We start from the raw sequence: 13579 nt of genomic DNA on the forward strand, positions 1-13579 counted from the left end.
AATCATTAATTTCTGCTGTTTTTTTATGTTGAAATTATAACAGTAACGTTTCTCTGGAACCTTATTTGTGCATTTTCAACGTTTCGCAACATGTAAAAGCGGGTTGAATTCAGGGAACGGATGCTGAACTCGTCAGCGACATCGTTCACGGTGACTCCGTTACAGCCGAATACTACCTACGTTTTCCGGTTGGTTGCCGAAAATGAAGCGGGTATGGGGAAGTCAAGTACACGTATTCTTATTACGACGACAGAGGAAAAGGTTTCTTATTTTACGGGTCACTCTTTTTGGTAAGACGAAAAGGTATTTTGTATGGGTGCAGTTGGTTCTTAAGGTACCATCATGAGTTTATTAGTATCACAGGATGTATTTTTCCCGTTTGGAAAGTTCTCAGCACAATCATAACTTTTAAAATGAAACAAGGAGTTTGGAAATTTTTAGGCAGTTCCTGGTAAAGTGAAAAATCTGCACGGCACGGCTTTGAGTCCGGAAACTGTTGAAGTATCCTGGGAGCCACCAGGCGGGAATGGACCTGAGCCAGTACAGTACAAATTGTTCTATATCCGAAAGAATCATGAACCGAATGAAAAGGAAACGCAGATTGTGGTTTGTTTTTACCGTTGATTTGTTTCTTTTGAATGATTGAATACTCATTCAGCCAAGAACATGTCGACAGGTTTCATTATTCTTAGTGTTGAAAGAGAATTCATTAATGGGATCTTATTTTCAGATGAAAAAGACGTCTTATACTCTTCATGGCATGGAGAAATATGTCGAGTATATTATTCGAGTGGAAGCAGAAGGTGTAAATGGTGCTGGTCTAAGCTCTGAACCAATTACTGTAAGAACACTGTCGGATTTACCGTCACTGCCTCCTAGCGATGTTAGGTATATTATGTGTTACCTTCAAAGTATTGTCCACTTTTGATTCCAGGTGGTACATTTCCTAATAGTTCTGTTTTTATTTATGTGCTGTTTAATTATCCAGGTTGTCCATAAAAATCGTAAATGAACATTTGAACAGAGTTCTTACAACTTACCTTGCAGAGCTGAAGCAATTTCAACTACCTCTATCCTTGTACAGTGGACATCATTATCAGCAGAAGATAGGAATGGTATACTGACTGGATATCGAATAAAGTATAAAACAAGGTTGCGTGGTGCAAAAAGCAATACCTTAGTGGTTGATGGAAACAACAGTTCATACACTATGTCAGGTCTCGAACCTGGTACACAGTATATGCTTCGAGTTGCGGCTGTTAACCAGGTTTCTTACTGAATTTTGTAGATGAAACTTTCAAGTGAGAACAACAAAAATACTGTCACATTTTTCCGTTTGCAAAGTTTCTGAAGACTTTCCAAAATATCACTGAACATTAAAGTAATTGAATTAAAATTTCTGATCAGTAGTTCGGTAGGCAACGATTTATAACCGGTAAGAGAAAATTATTTTCATTTTAGTAAAGAAAACATTTTCTACCATGTTCCAAGATGGTTGCTATGATCTACCCGTAACATTTCAGAATGGATCTGGTCCAAATTCGGATTGGGTTCATGTTGATACACCGTTAGAAGACAAAGACGAAGGACAAGTGGCAGGGCCGCCACTCTCGTTGAAAGTTCAGCCATCTTTGGATTCAATTCAGCTTTCTTGGCTGCCACCTAGGGATGATAGTGTTATGATCCGTGGCTACCTAGTTAGTTTTTATGTATTGTATGCTGGATTATTGATATTTCAACGAGATTTGGCTTTGCGGTATTATTTGCTCAGTAAGTATGGAAAATCGAAGATTGGAAAATACCCTTTCAAATATAAATAGGTTGTAAAAGGTATAATTTTTTTGCAGCGTGTAAAAGGTATAGTTTGAATGAATTCACTCTGTAGCAGGCTGAAGAATCCGACAAATGCAAAATTTTCAGATTGGTTGGGGAATCAATATACCGGACGTGGACCAAGTGAAGGTGCCAGCAAATTTACGGTTTTATACGATTAATGGCTTGAGACCGGGCCGTGATTACGTGATTTCGTTGCGTGCGTACAATATGATAGGAAATGGTTTTCCAATCTATGAAACAGTTCGAACCCTTTCTCCGGATTCTAAATTCATCGCAAATGGACAACAAAATAGCAGAGATTCGGGGCGAAGTGAAACACCGATTGGTGTTAGGGCGTTGACACTTTCGTCATCGTCGATCCGAGTAGCGTGGACTGATGCTGAAATGGATATGCCTTATTCAAGGCAGTACACTGTACGGTATGGTTCCAGGTTTGTGACTTCAACATATTTTTCGAATCATTTTTAAGAGGCTTTTTTTTTCAAGCTTACCATTTCGAATACATTTATGAGCTGTAAACTAGCTTTTGTCACCCCACATCTATCTAACAGATTTTGGGGTCAATTTAAAGTTATAAGTCCTGAGAAATCGGTGCTTTATAAACGACTAAATGGATAAACGGTACTTGTTTAAGTAAAATTTGTTCCCATTTTACTATTCAGCTTGATAATAGCTTTTACTTTAGTATTGATAATGGTGGACAGCGACGTTATATCAATACATCTGAACTTGAAGTAATTGTTGATGGACTACGGCCCAATACTCAGTACGAATTTGCGGTGCGAGTGAATGCTGGAAAGTAAGAATTTCATAATATTTCAGAAAATTATAGTTGAAAATAGTTTTATTTCCCTCTAAATTCTTCCCTATTTCGGTTTTTGGTGTATTACTCGGGCGATTTTAATTAGTTACTGTTGCAGTCGTTTTGCCGAATAGAATCATTGTTTAATTCAAATAATGGTTCCTTCTGGTCTAAAGAAGTCGTTTCCGAAGATTATTTTAAAAGCTTTTAGTGACGTGATTACCAACTTCTGAAATTTAGTAGGTTGAACATACAAATAAACATATATTTCGTCGATATAATAATTCGATTATAATTTTAACTGTTAATAATAAAATTACTGGATATTGCCATTCTACCGACCAAAACATGCCTTCTCGATCATTTTGCTATCATTTTGCCACTAATATTTTCGTTTTTCAAGCAGCTAGGAATGTTTGCTCTTAGTCTTTTAAGACTCTGGCATAAATCTGAAATCATGTCCTACATTGGTATCACCTTTGGTCCAAATTCTTTTTAGTCGCATTTCATAAAAATGATTCTGAACTAGGTAATAAAATAGTTTTCAATCTTAAGAAGAATCATAATGTATCATCTATCACAGTATATCATCTACGGATTGTGATCAGAAACTTTCAGTAAAGTTAATAAATATCTCAATAAAATCTCCACTTTGTCTTAAAATTAGTCCAAAATTGCGTTGCTTGGGTGAACAGATGACGCAGTCGGTATCGGTGCTGTCTGGTAGTTTTGCAGTGCTAGTTCATTCCAAAAGTTATGTTATCCTTTGCCATAACAGTCATCAGAGAAGCCAGTGATGAATGTGTCATGCTAATCATGAAGGAAATTCGGTTATTTCCATTAACCATGTTGTAAAACAGCATAACTGAGGCTTCGTATTACGATGCAAAATGTAATATGAAAATGTTTGGAGTATGGTAGAGATTTTGTTGAAAAGAGAATTTTTTGAAGATCCTCATCCATGTGGTCCATGACTGCAGTAAATTCGACATATCCAGCACCACCGTCTAGTGCACCACGTGACCTGACTATCATGCAGCCAACTGATGGTGATCCACAAACACTGATACTGAATTGGCAGCCGCCTAAGTATGCTAATGGCGATATTGAGGGTATGGATTTAGGCATATTTTGGGAGACTGTTAAAAATATATTTGCTTGGCATTTTGCATTACAAATTTTAGTTTTTACTGGGCAATTTTTTTCTTTTTTGCTGTTAAATTTGTTTATATACTTATATGTTAAATGATCGAGTTGTTAGCAGTCTGCTTATTAACTGTTTATATTAGCCTCAAGCAGAATGTCGAAATGTTCTGGTTAGCAACTGGATTCTTGTCATAATATTTCAAGCGTTTTTCATAATTTAAATTTGTCTCAAAAATTTGGAAGTTAAGCTAGTTGTATCAGTCGCAAATTATGTGCTGTTGGAAGTCACATATCTTTTAGATGTTTTTAAGTTTAAAATTTTGGGAAATTTTGTTTGTTTCAGAGTATTTGGTGTATTATGCAGATCGATCGGATGCACCGGATAAGGACTGGGTTCTGGATGGTGTAAAAGGTGACCATTTATCAATCAAACTTACCAATTTGTTGCCACGACAGACATATTTCTTTAAAGTTCAAGCGCGTAATATCAAAGGATATGGTCCGTTGTCTCCAACATTACAATTTGTCCCTGGTGCACCATCACCGCGGATATTCCAGGTTTGTCCTGAAATTATTTTTTCTTAAATCTTTGAATTTATTTACGCAAATACTCATTTCAAGGTTGCAATAAATGTGGGAATTGTTACCCGACAATACTCGTAGACTAATTTTATTCTCAGAAACTTCTCTGTTTATCTGATTTACCTTTTTGTGATAGCTCTGAGTACAAGGATGGTTCCTGACTTAAAACTACTTTCTGGCAACTTTGCATTATTCATGTATTTTAAAAAAAATTTTCGGAAATTTTTATTTCAGAGTGTTGACATTGATTTGGAAAGCCCCGGCCTTTCGCTGTTTTCTACGCCAGTTTATCTGGCACTCATGGCAGCAATCATCGTTCTGTTGATGATGTTGTTGATCACTGTGATTTGGTATGTGAGATCAAAGAAAAGCAAGAAATCAACAGCATCAGGCTATATGCGTGGAAGAAAACAAACGAGAAATGGCAAAGGGCCGCCTGATTTATGGATTAATCATCACAACGGGGGAAACCAAATGCATGAGCCGGGTACTTTTTACGCTATTTTAAAAACTTAAGTCAATTTGTCTTTTGAAAAAGACATATTGCAAATGCAATCAAATTCTGATTAATTTTAAATGTTTAGTTTTGTTTTTTCAGCTACTTAACTGTCAGTAGTGTACGTTGCTTTATTCGTATGTGCTTTTTGCTTGCTGATTTTGTTCGCTGTTCCATTTGTAAGCAGGTTCGGCGGTAAAATTAAAGAGGGTTGGCATATGGAGCTTAAATAATGACAAATATTTTGATGTGATTGGGAGAAAATAACTTCTTGATTTTCACAATGGATTGAACATTACATCCAGTGATATACGTACTCTCTTTCCTGTAGTTGTAAACCTTGGCCAAAACATCTACTGCGTTGCATATTATCATCATTCAATGTAGTAGATCGAATTTCGTAGTTGCAATATTGAAGCAATGCCGCATGATAAAATCGCTTACAGTTTCTCCTACTTTTTGTTATTCGTTATGAATTAGAACTAATGCGAGTATCTGTTGTGTGTAATCTTCCATTGTATATATGACAATATTTGCATCATCCTATTCTGATGCATTATTAAGTCATTGGAGTCATAAAATCACGTCAGTTTTTAAGTTTCTGACTCTATAATTACCAACTGATTGGCTAAGATCAATAGATCCTTCATCCCGGACATTTTAAAATCCGCATGTTCTTAACTGGAACCGGAATGTGCATCATTATAGAGGATCTGATTGAAGACGCTCTTGCAACATCGTCAAACGATTTAAATCACTGCGGTGATGTAATTGAAATGGTCGATTCGCCACGATCTCAATATCTTACTGTCCAAGGTGCTTCTTAGCTTTTGTATTGCATAGTTCGATTTTTTTTTTCCATGTTCGTATTTTCGTCAAATTTCATTTTGTTTTCAACCTTCATTCTTTGTTGCCGCAGAATTTTTTCTTTTTCTTATTTTAAATTGTGTACCAGCGTACACTTTTTGACTTCATTTTGCTTTACACATATTTTCACAACGTATTTCACACATGTATTCAGAGTTTTTTAATCCCTCAGTTAATATGATCGAATGGCAATCCCATTTTAGGTAACATGTTAGCGAATGGTGTGTTAACTGATGGGATTTTTTGAGCTTTGTTAACTAATTTACAATTCCGTTTTAGTTTTTACATGGTTTTACCTTTTCTAGCTCTTTGTTACCGAGATAACTGAAGTAGCAACTTGGGGTGACATGTCGATTGAATTTAATATTCCAGTTTTTTGCATTTCATGTGTTATTTTATATGTGCACACAGAATGTTAAGCACTTGTAGCATGCTTCAATTTCACTACAAGTTAGGAAGGCTAGTGTTTTAGCATGTTATGATTTGATCATAGGATAAAAGCACATATAATGTCAACATAGCATTATGATGTTTTTCAGTGTAGTTGTGATGTCTTTTTTTAGTGCGATGTGATGTTATTCAATCTGCTTGCATGCAAACCACATCTGCAAAACTCTGTAATGCAAGTGATACAGAACCCCATAACTTGTATTTCTCAATGTGTCGTACACTTTTCACGATGAACCATCCGAGGAAGGTCACCGAATTTCAGCTCACTTCACCGATCCCGAATATATTGAAGCGAGGATGACTCAGTCGGCTCATGATGGTATCATTCAGCGACGGCGGCCTGTGGGAAAAGCAGAATTAATCTCCACTCATGCCGTTATGTCACAGAATCCACTGCCCGGTATTGTAATTGGTAATTGTAAGTGTGGTCGTATTGGTAATAGTGCTACTGCATCAACTTCGCCTTAATGTGCGATTCGTTGCTTTGCGGGAGGGTATTTTGACACTGCTTGCTGCAAGTTCCTAAAAATGGTCATCTCCTTTCATATCTCTCTCCATTTCAATTCTTTCATTAGATGTTTTTGAAAATTTGTGCCATGAAACACTTGCAAATTTCACTTGAGTGGTACTACAATCTCTCTCTATTTTTAATACCTGAGATACTCATGATGAGATCTTATGGAACGAACTGAATTGTGATTGCAAGTTGGGAAGACTGTCAGCTATTCATAGCATTTTTTGTTAAATTCCAAAGATCCATTCTATGAGTAATTAGCTAGGCTCTCGTGCAACCCTGCTATATTGTTTAAGGGTATTTAAAGATTTAACGCATGGTACTTGTTTTGTTCAGTACTTGTTTTGTATGGATAGTGCAGGTATTCAAAAATGCCTAGAAATTATAGCACTAATTCTCTTTCCACTCCTATTTCTAATCACTTCTCATGAGTACATGGGTACACTGCACTTTTTCTTGAGCAAAATGAATTTTGATAGTTCATAGCTCCCGGTTAAAATTTTCATATTTCTTCCTAATACTTCAGTAAGCGCTAAACTCAGGTAATGGTACTTTAACACGAAGTTATCATCAGTCGTCGACCAGTCTTGAAGGACGACAAAGAACTCCTCAAATTGTTTACACAAATACAGGCCGACATCAGGTGTTATTTTTTGTTTCGAGAGAATGTATAGTTCTGGATTTTTTTCTTACATTTTAATTTGTTCGTTATTTCATGAAGAAAAGGATATTTGAAGCAGACGGAAGTCAGTAATAAGATTATTCTTGCTTAGAAAATCATGCAGAAAGATATCGCAAAATTGAATAGTTCGTGGAATCTGCTCTGCGCACTTTTGAAGTGAACTAAAGTCAAGTTGATATAAACCAATATAAGTCATGAAGATAAGATTAAGATCACGCTATCCTATTGCCAAATTGGATATTCCATGAAGTTTGCACACATTGTATTGTGCAAGGCTGGTTCATGCGGTATAATTAAACCAGTTATATAGTAGCATCATTCAATGTGAATTCAGTTGAGAATTCACAAATATTAATTTAGGCTCGAAAATAAAAAATGTTGAAAATTTATTTTCTTCAGGTAGCTAAAATCGATTTTTCTGACCATAGCTCGACGTATAGTTCGTCTCAGGCACTTCACTTATCAACCCCACCTCCACCTCAGTTACCCAACCAAGGGCCGCCCGTTGCTCCACCCTCGCAATTGCTCAGCAGCGATGGTTATCGGACCTTACGCAGAAATTCTGTCAGTTCAAATCCATTGAAATCATTTACACAACTTGCTGGAGCACCACCACCAATCACTCCTTCATCAGGTGTGTTTTGTTTGGAGAAGAAAGAGGACTAAACTGATTGGATGTTAATTATTTGGTTTATTTGTTGCGACAGCACCATATTTCCCTCAGATCTTAACTAATTACTGCTGCTCCATACCTGATATTTCGGCCTTTCTCTAATTTAACTAAACATCAGAATTGCCATCAATAGATATATTCAGGTGAACGAATGGCACATGTCGTTAGACCTCTAGTAGTTGCATCACCAAGTACTAGAAATGGAAAGCCTGCTGGTGTTGTTATTGGTCAAAAATCATCTCATGTTCCTGTGGGACGTGCAGCTGCACAGCCGCGCGTTAATGTTAATAATATTTATGCACCGTATGCATCGTGTACGATACCTGAGAAAGCTACATTGCAACGTGAAAATGTTATTGAAGCGCAACCATTGCAGGTTCTTCCTTTATTTGTTTTCAACAGTCGGTCAAATTTTGAGTTACTGACTTTATTTCCTTATAATCGAGGTTTGTTTGATTCCCTTGTTTTTAAAATGCAATAATAATGCTTCCAAAAGATTTCGATTCCGTCGATTAGTGAGGCCTTAGGATGCTTAAATTTAGAATCATTGTATTTTGCTAGCATTTCTAAATTTCAGGCTTCAGCTTCCACAGAGGAACTGAATGCCCAGATGGAAAATCTGGATACAATGATAGATGATCTACAAGCGCTTCAACATGAATTCAGCGCTGCAACATAACTATGTGCTGTCAGATTGGTTATGATATAAAAGCTGTCTTCACTCTTCCAGTAATTTCTCGAAAATTCCTCAGCAAGCTGGTCGATAACGATCTCAGTTCTCGGTGTGTTTTATTAAATGGATATATGTTAATTCGGATGTACAGCAACATTTGATGATGGTGACACTTTATTAACTTTTTTCATGATCCATTTTTCTTTGTGGTGGATTACTGAAATAGTTTTGAGCATCGACAAATTGATTTAATGCAGTTAAAGAAATAATGGATGATAGGATGATTATTAGAACTATAATCAAGTTAGTGTAGTTTTACTTGGAGCTCCTTGTCATTCTTATAAAAGTTTTGCCATCATCATCTTTCTTCGTAACGCCTTTTTATTGCAGATAAATTTTTACTGTAGCAGTCACCTAAAAATTATCGAATTCTCGTTGATCCTTCTCGATGATGTATTCAAATAATGATATAAAATTGCGTCTTGTTATTTTGTTTTTTGTTTTTTTTTTTGTTTTATTTCTATTAGGATTCATTAAAATATGAACTGCTTCTTCTGATACACGTAAATAATCTTGTTGTTGAAATTTGTTATTACTAAGATTGTTAAATTGGATTGAAATATCATCAGGATATGTAGCTAACTAGCTTCATTTTTCTTCTGGATTTTGAATTAGGAACAATTTCGTGCGTTCTGTAAATTTATAAATCCAAAGTCTCTAGCAAATCTAAGTGTAAATTCGAATCTGAGAATGATAGAAATAAGAAATAGCTATGTGTGTGGGGAGTATCCATATCAGTTCCTTATTCTATTCTTTTTGCATTTGGTTGAAACTCTTATGACAAGTTTTGTTACTTGGTTTGCATTAAGATCAAGGACAATATTAGTTCTTAGTTTCAAAATATTAGTTTCAATATTAGTTTCAGTATTGGAACAATATTAATACAATATTAGTATTTAGTAGTTAAAGCTTAAAGGTAGTAAAGATTCACTCAATACCATATTTCCCAACTATTATAGGAAATAAGGGGATAAAGAGGAATAAGCTGAACTTTTGCGATCTCTTGTCTAGATTTGAGCACGTTGAAAAGTTGCATTTCATTTTATTCTGTTGTTCTTTCCTTTAAGTAATGTACTTTGCACCCTTATGTACCTGACTGATTTTGGCTAAGTCTCGTTTAAGTTTATTAAATGGCCAACAAATCAGATTATGTTGCCTTACTTGGTTAAATGCTTTCAGTTTTCCGAATTGTTCATATTTCGACTTTTCAATTACATCTTCATTTAAAATATCAAAAAATTTCGATATATAAAAAAAACCTTCAGAGCACGTCTCTTCCTAGCTGTTACATAGCGTTTTCCCCATGCATTTGGAAATTGCTTGCCTCACATAGGTAATTTGCAGTTCATAGTTTGTGATTTGTACAGTTGATTCGCATATATTATTCATTCATTACAATTAACATTAAAAAAGCATACATGTAGAAAGTGTAAAAAATTGTTCGAGAAATTGAGCTATTAATTTGATATTTGTTAACATGGTGTTGAAGTTTCAAACTTATTACATATACTTCATGTGTAAGACGTTAGTTTAACGTGTGAATTTCTCAACATTAGTTTACTTTTCTTCTGTTAGATGTAAACAAATTCAATAGATTTGTAGACCATAGAAATATTTATGAAGTTCAGTGAGGTAATTTCACAGTTTGGAGATGCTTTATCAAGAAAAAAAAATTTTAATTTGATGAGAATTACAACTGTCCTATAATTTGTGCTTTCTTGTTTTTTTTTTCTCTCTCTTCTTTCATTGATGCAAATAAACATTTCTCTTTTATATTGTTGATGATCTTACGTTATTGTGAAAATTTGTATGCATCTACTACCGCTGTTTTCTTTATGAGAATTAAATGGGTTTTTTCCAGTCTTACTTATTTCTCACTTGTATTTCCTTTTAAAAAAAAAAAAAGCGAAGAGGGAATAAAGACTCAATACTGATAATGTTTCAACTCTTAGCAGTAATCAGTGCAGATTTTAATTGGAAGGATATATAGAAGCGGTTGATTCATTTCAAATCAATTGTTTCTTATACCGTACACATTTGCTATGTTGCATTTTCCTTTAACACTTTTATTTGATGTTTTGTTTATTGGTGATGTTCATGCGCATACATGGCAATGCTACGATTTGTTAAAGCAATGCACCAATGGTAGTAATGATTTTCTGGATATCAGTAGGATTAACTCTAGTAATATCAATCATTTCTGTGAAAGCTATACACAGTCAATTATTCCTTGTTTAACAAACGGAGTAAGTTATGCAAATTTTTTATTTACTAATTCTCATCGAATTTTCAAAATCGTTTTATGCTATCCTTGATAGGATGATTTTGAAATATCCATCTGGTGATACCAATATTTATGCTAACCGATGTCCGAAGCAGAACTGTTTAAAGAATATTTGTATCATGTAATCAAATGTGACGTCTTTTTCCATCCTTTTGTTTATTTTTACGTTTATTTGTTTGTTGCGATAAAATACCAAATGAAAGAAAAAAAAAGGAAAAAAAAGTGTACCTAATTTTGGGTGTTAGACATACACATATCATTATGCCATTCATTTTTCCAGATGAAGGAGAAGGCGGGTGCTACCTATCATGAAAGATTTCTAATTCTTCATAAATGTATCAAAAATGATCAGTCAAAACAGAGTAGTCCGGTATGAGATTAAAATTAAAGGAAGTGTTGTTAAATTTTTTCGTATTTCAAAATGGTTACGGGGAAATGTTTTTAGGAAATTACGATGAATACAGTTAAAATTCTACGTTTATATCTGTATAGCTGCGTTTATAATAGCATGGCAGATATGCTGCAGAGCAGTTGCTTTAAGTAATAAACTTATATTTTCAAATTTCATTTTTTTTCAACAACCTTAAATGACTTTTACCAATAATATTAACTGCAAACTTCGGACTAATTACACCAAAGATGTGTGGAAATTTTGAATTATTGACATAAATTAAATTGCATTGATATTAGGCAGATTATTTATAATATTAAATCTCCAGTAAATTGGTCCAGAATTGTGTGGAAAAAATTCCAACAACTCGTAAATGTTACTACTGGTCTTGTAAAAGTCAAAAGTTTCTAACGCTTAAAAGATCCAATTTGGCCCTTTCGAAAGAAGATGAAGAAGATAAAGACGATGAAAATTTCAATGAAGCCAGTAAGGAAATGGGAAAATTGAATCCGAGAATTAAATTAGAGAATAGTGTTCTGTCTTGGGTAGTTTGCTACTAATTAACGCAATTAAATTTAATTATACTAACCATTTTTACATCCCTCTATGTTTTATTCTGTCTGAGAAGACGATTGAAGGGATAATAATGATTGGAGTCATATTTGCAGCTGTTAATAGAAAGTGGAAAAGTCGCAAAGTTGAGATTACTAGTAATCCTGTCGTCCTGAATGGAAACTGCCAAATAACGAAACGGAAATTAGCCGTTTATTTAGTCGCATATTTTGTTTCTATCTATTATTTCTTCCCAACATATCCATTTGCAAATGAATCAATGAAATAAATATCAATCCTTGAATAAAACATTATTAATTGATTGCTTCATTTAATTCATTCATTTCTCCTTGTTAAATAAATTACACATAACTTATACGGTTTCAACTCTTTCAAATTTCAAATTTAACAAAACTATTGGAGACAGATGCTTGATAAATTCGAACATAATTGTCAGCAAAATGATAAGAAGAAAAACATGTCAAAAGTGTGCAGGAAGTGATAACATTGATAAGTAATCACAGTCAATAAGCAGCTTTCATTAATTTATGCTACTGTAATAAAAAAAAAAAGGAATTTTTCTGAAATTCTTCCAACGAAATAAGCCAAATAAATACAAAGAGATAAAAACGTTTGTTCATTTCAGGTAAATTATCCCATCATTTCATGTATTAATTGAAGCAAAATTTTTTTTCGTGTATGGCTGAAAGTTTTTGGCCGAAAAAAAGGTAAGAGGAAATTTTTGTTAATAATTAGCCAAGAAGAAGCGAAGGAATTCTATTCACTGAAGTGAATTGAAATATAAGTGAATTTCACTGCAAGGTAAAACTGCTGATATTTTTCAAACAGTTTCATCATTTCACATATTTGCATATTTAAACGAACAAATAATGAAGCCTTATATGCAAATGTGGAAAATTGTTAGCAACACTATAAAAATGTTAATTACATTCAGTTTGATCTTTGAGAACTGTCATTTTCTGTATATCAACTAATTAACTAACTGATGACAATTATTTTACAAACATTTCTTTTGTCGTTTATTATACCGGTCATCTTTTCTTTCAAGTCTGATGATAAAAAGTGCTATGATAATCTAACAGAATGCGCACAAATGGCTAATGCTCTTGTCTCATTAAATGTAAAGCACATAAATGCAAGCATAATGGATGAATTCTGTTTCAATCATACACATATCATTATTCCATGCTTAGCTAACAAAGTAAACTTATTTCTGTTTTAAAATCTTTATTATTTTCCCGAATTATATTATGAATATGATTAAAGTTCCATTTATAGGATTGCCTTATACAGTATAGCAAATAATTGCTCTTAATTTGATCAATATCATTTTTCAGGCTTATTTCTCAATTTCTATGAGATATCGCAATATTCTGGCTCATGTATCCTGTTAGTAGGACATTTTGATTGACTGCTAGTCATTTTTGAACAAATTTAATTAAAACTTAGATTTGAGTCAAAATTGATTGGTATCAAAAACTATTTATTATATATATATATATATATATATATATATATATATATATATATATATATATATATATATATAT

The 13579-nt window shown here is 33.8% G+C and overlaps 2 protein-coding genes across 2 annotated transcripts in view; both read left to right on the forward strand.

Moving 5' to 3' along the window:
• The window catches only part of LOAG_17588 (immunoglobulin I-set domain-containing protein), a 22871-nt gene extending 13978 nt beyond the window's left edge, over positions 1-8893 (forward strand). Inside the window, exons 14-29 of the mRNA XM_020450248.1 lie at positions 114-261; positions 442-606; positions 731-888; positions 1048-1267; positions 1524-1697; positions 1921-2267; positions 2522-2635; positions 3590-3750; positions 4128-4342; positions 4601-4853; positions 5571-5678; positions 6442-6579; positions 7236-7336; positions 7775-8009; positions 8192-8424; positions 8626-8893. Coding sequence (XP_020306096.1) covers positions 114-261; positions 442-606; positions 731-888; positions 1048-1267; positions 1524-1697; positions 1921-2267; positions 2522-2635; positions 3590-3750; positions 4128-4342; positions 4601-4853; positions 5571-5678; positions 6442-6579; positions 7236-7336; positions 7775-8009; positions 8192-8424; positions 8626-8727 — 2872 coding nt within the window. The 3' untranslated portion in view covers positions 8728-8893. The remainder of the gene's footprint in view (positions 1-113; positions 262-441; positions 607-730; positions 889-1047; positions 1268-1523; positions 1698-1920; positions 2268-2521; positions 2636-3589; positions 3751-4127; positions 4343-4600; positions 4854-5570; positions 5679-6441; positions 6580-7235; positions 7337-7774; positions 8010-8191; positions 8425-8625) is intronic.
• Positions 8894-11345: 2452 nt separating this feature from the next.
• LOAG_07967 (hypothetical protein) lies at positions 11346-12297 on the forward strand (the record flags this gene model as incomplete). The annotated part of the gene is made up of 3 exons (XM_003143499.1): positions 11346-11435; positions 11798-11942; positions 12125-12297. The coding sequence occupies 3 exons, from the start codon at positions 11346-11348 to the stop codon at positions 12295-12297; spliced, it is 408 nt and encodes a 135-aa protein (XP_003143547.1).
• Positions 12298-13579: the final 1282 nt, after the last annotated feature.

This window comes from Loa loa, assembly GCF_000183805.2.
Source record: "Loa loa unplaced genomic scaffold supercont3.98, whole genome shotgun sequence".
Taxonomy (NCBI): domain Eukaryota; kingdom Metazoa; phylum Nematoda; class Chromadorea; order Rhabditida; family Onchocercidae; genus Loa; species Loa loa.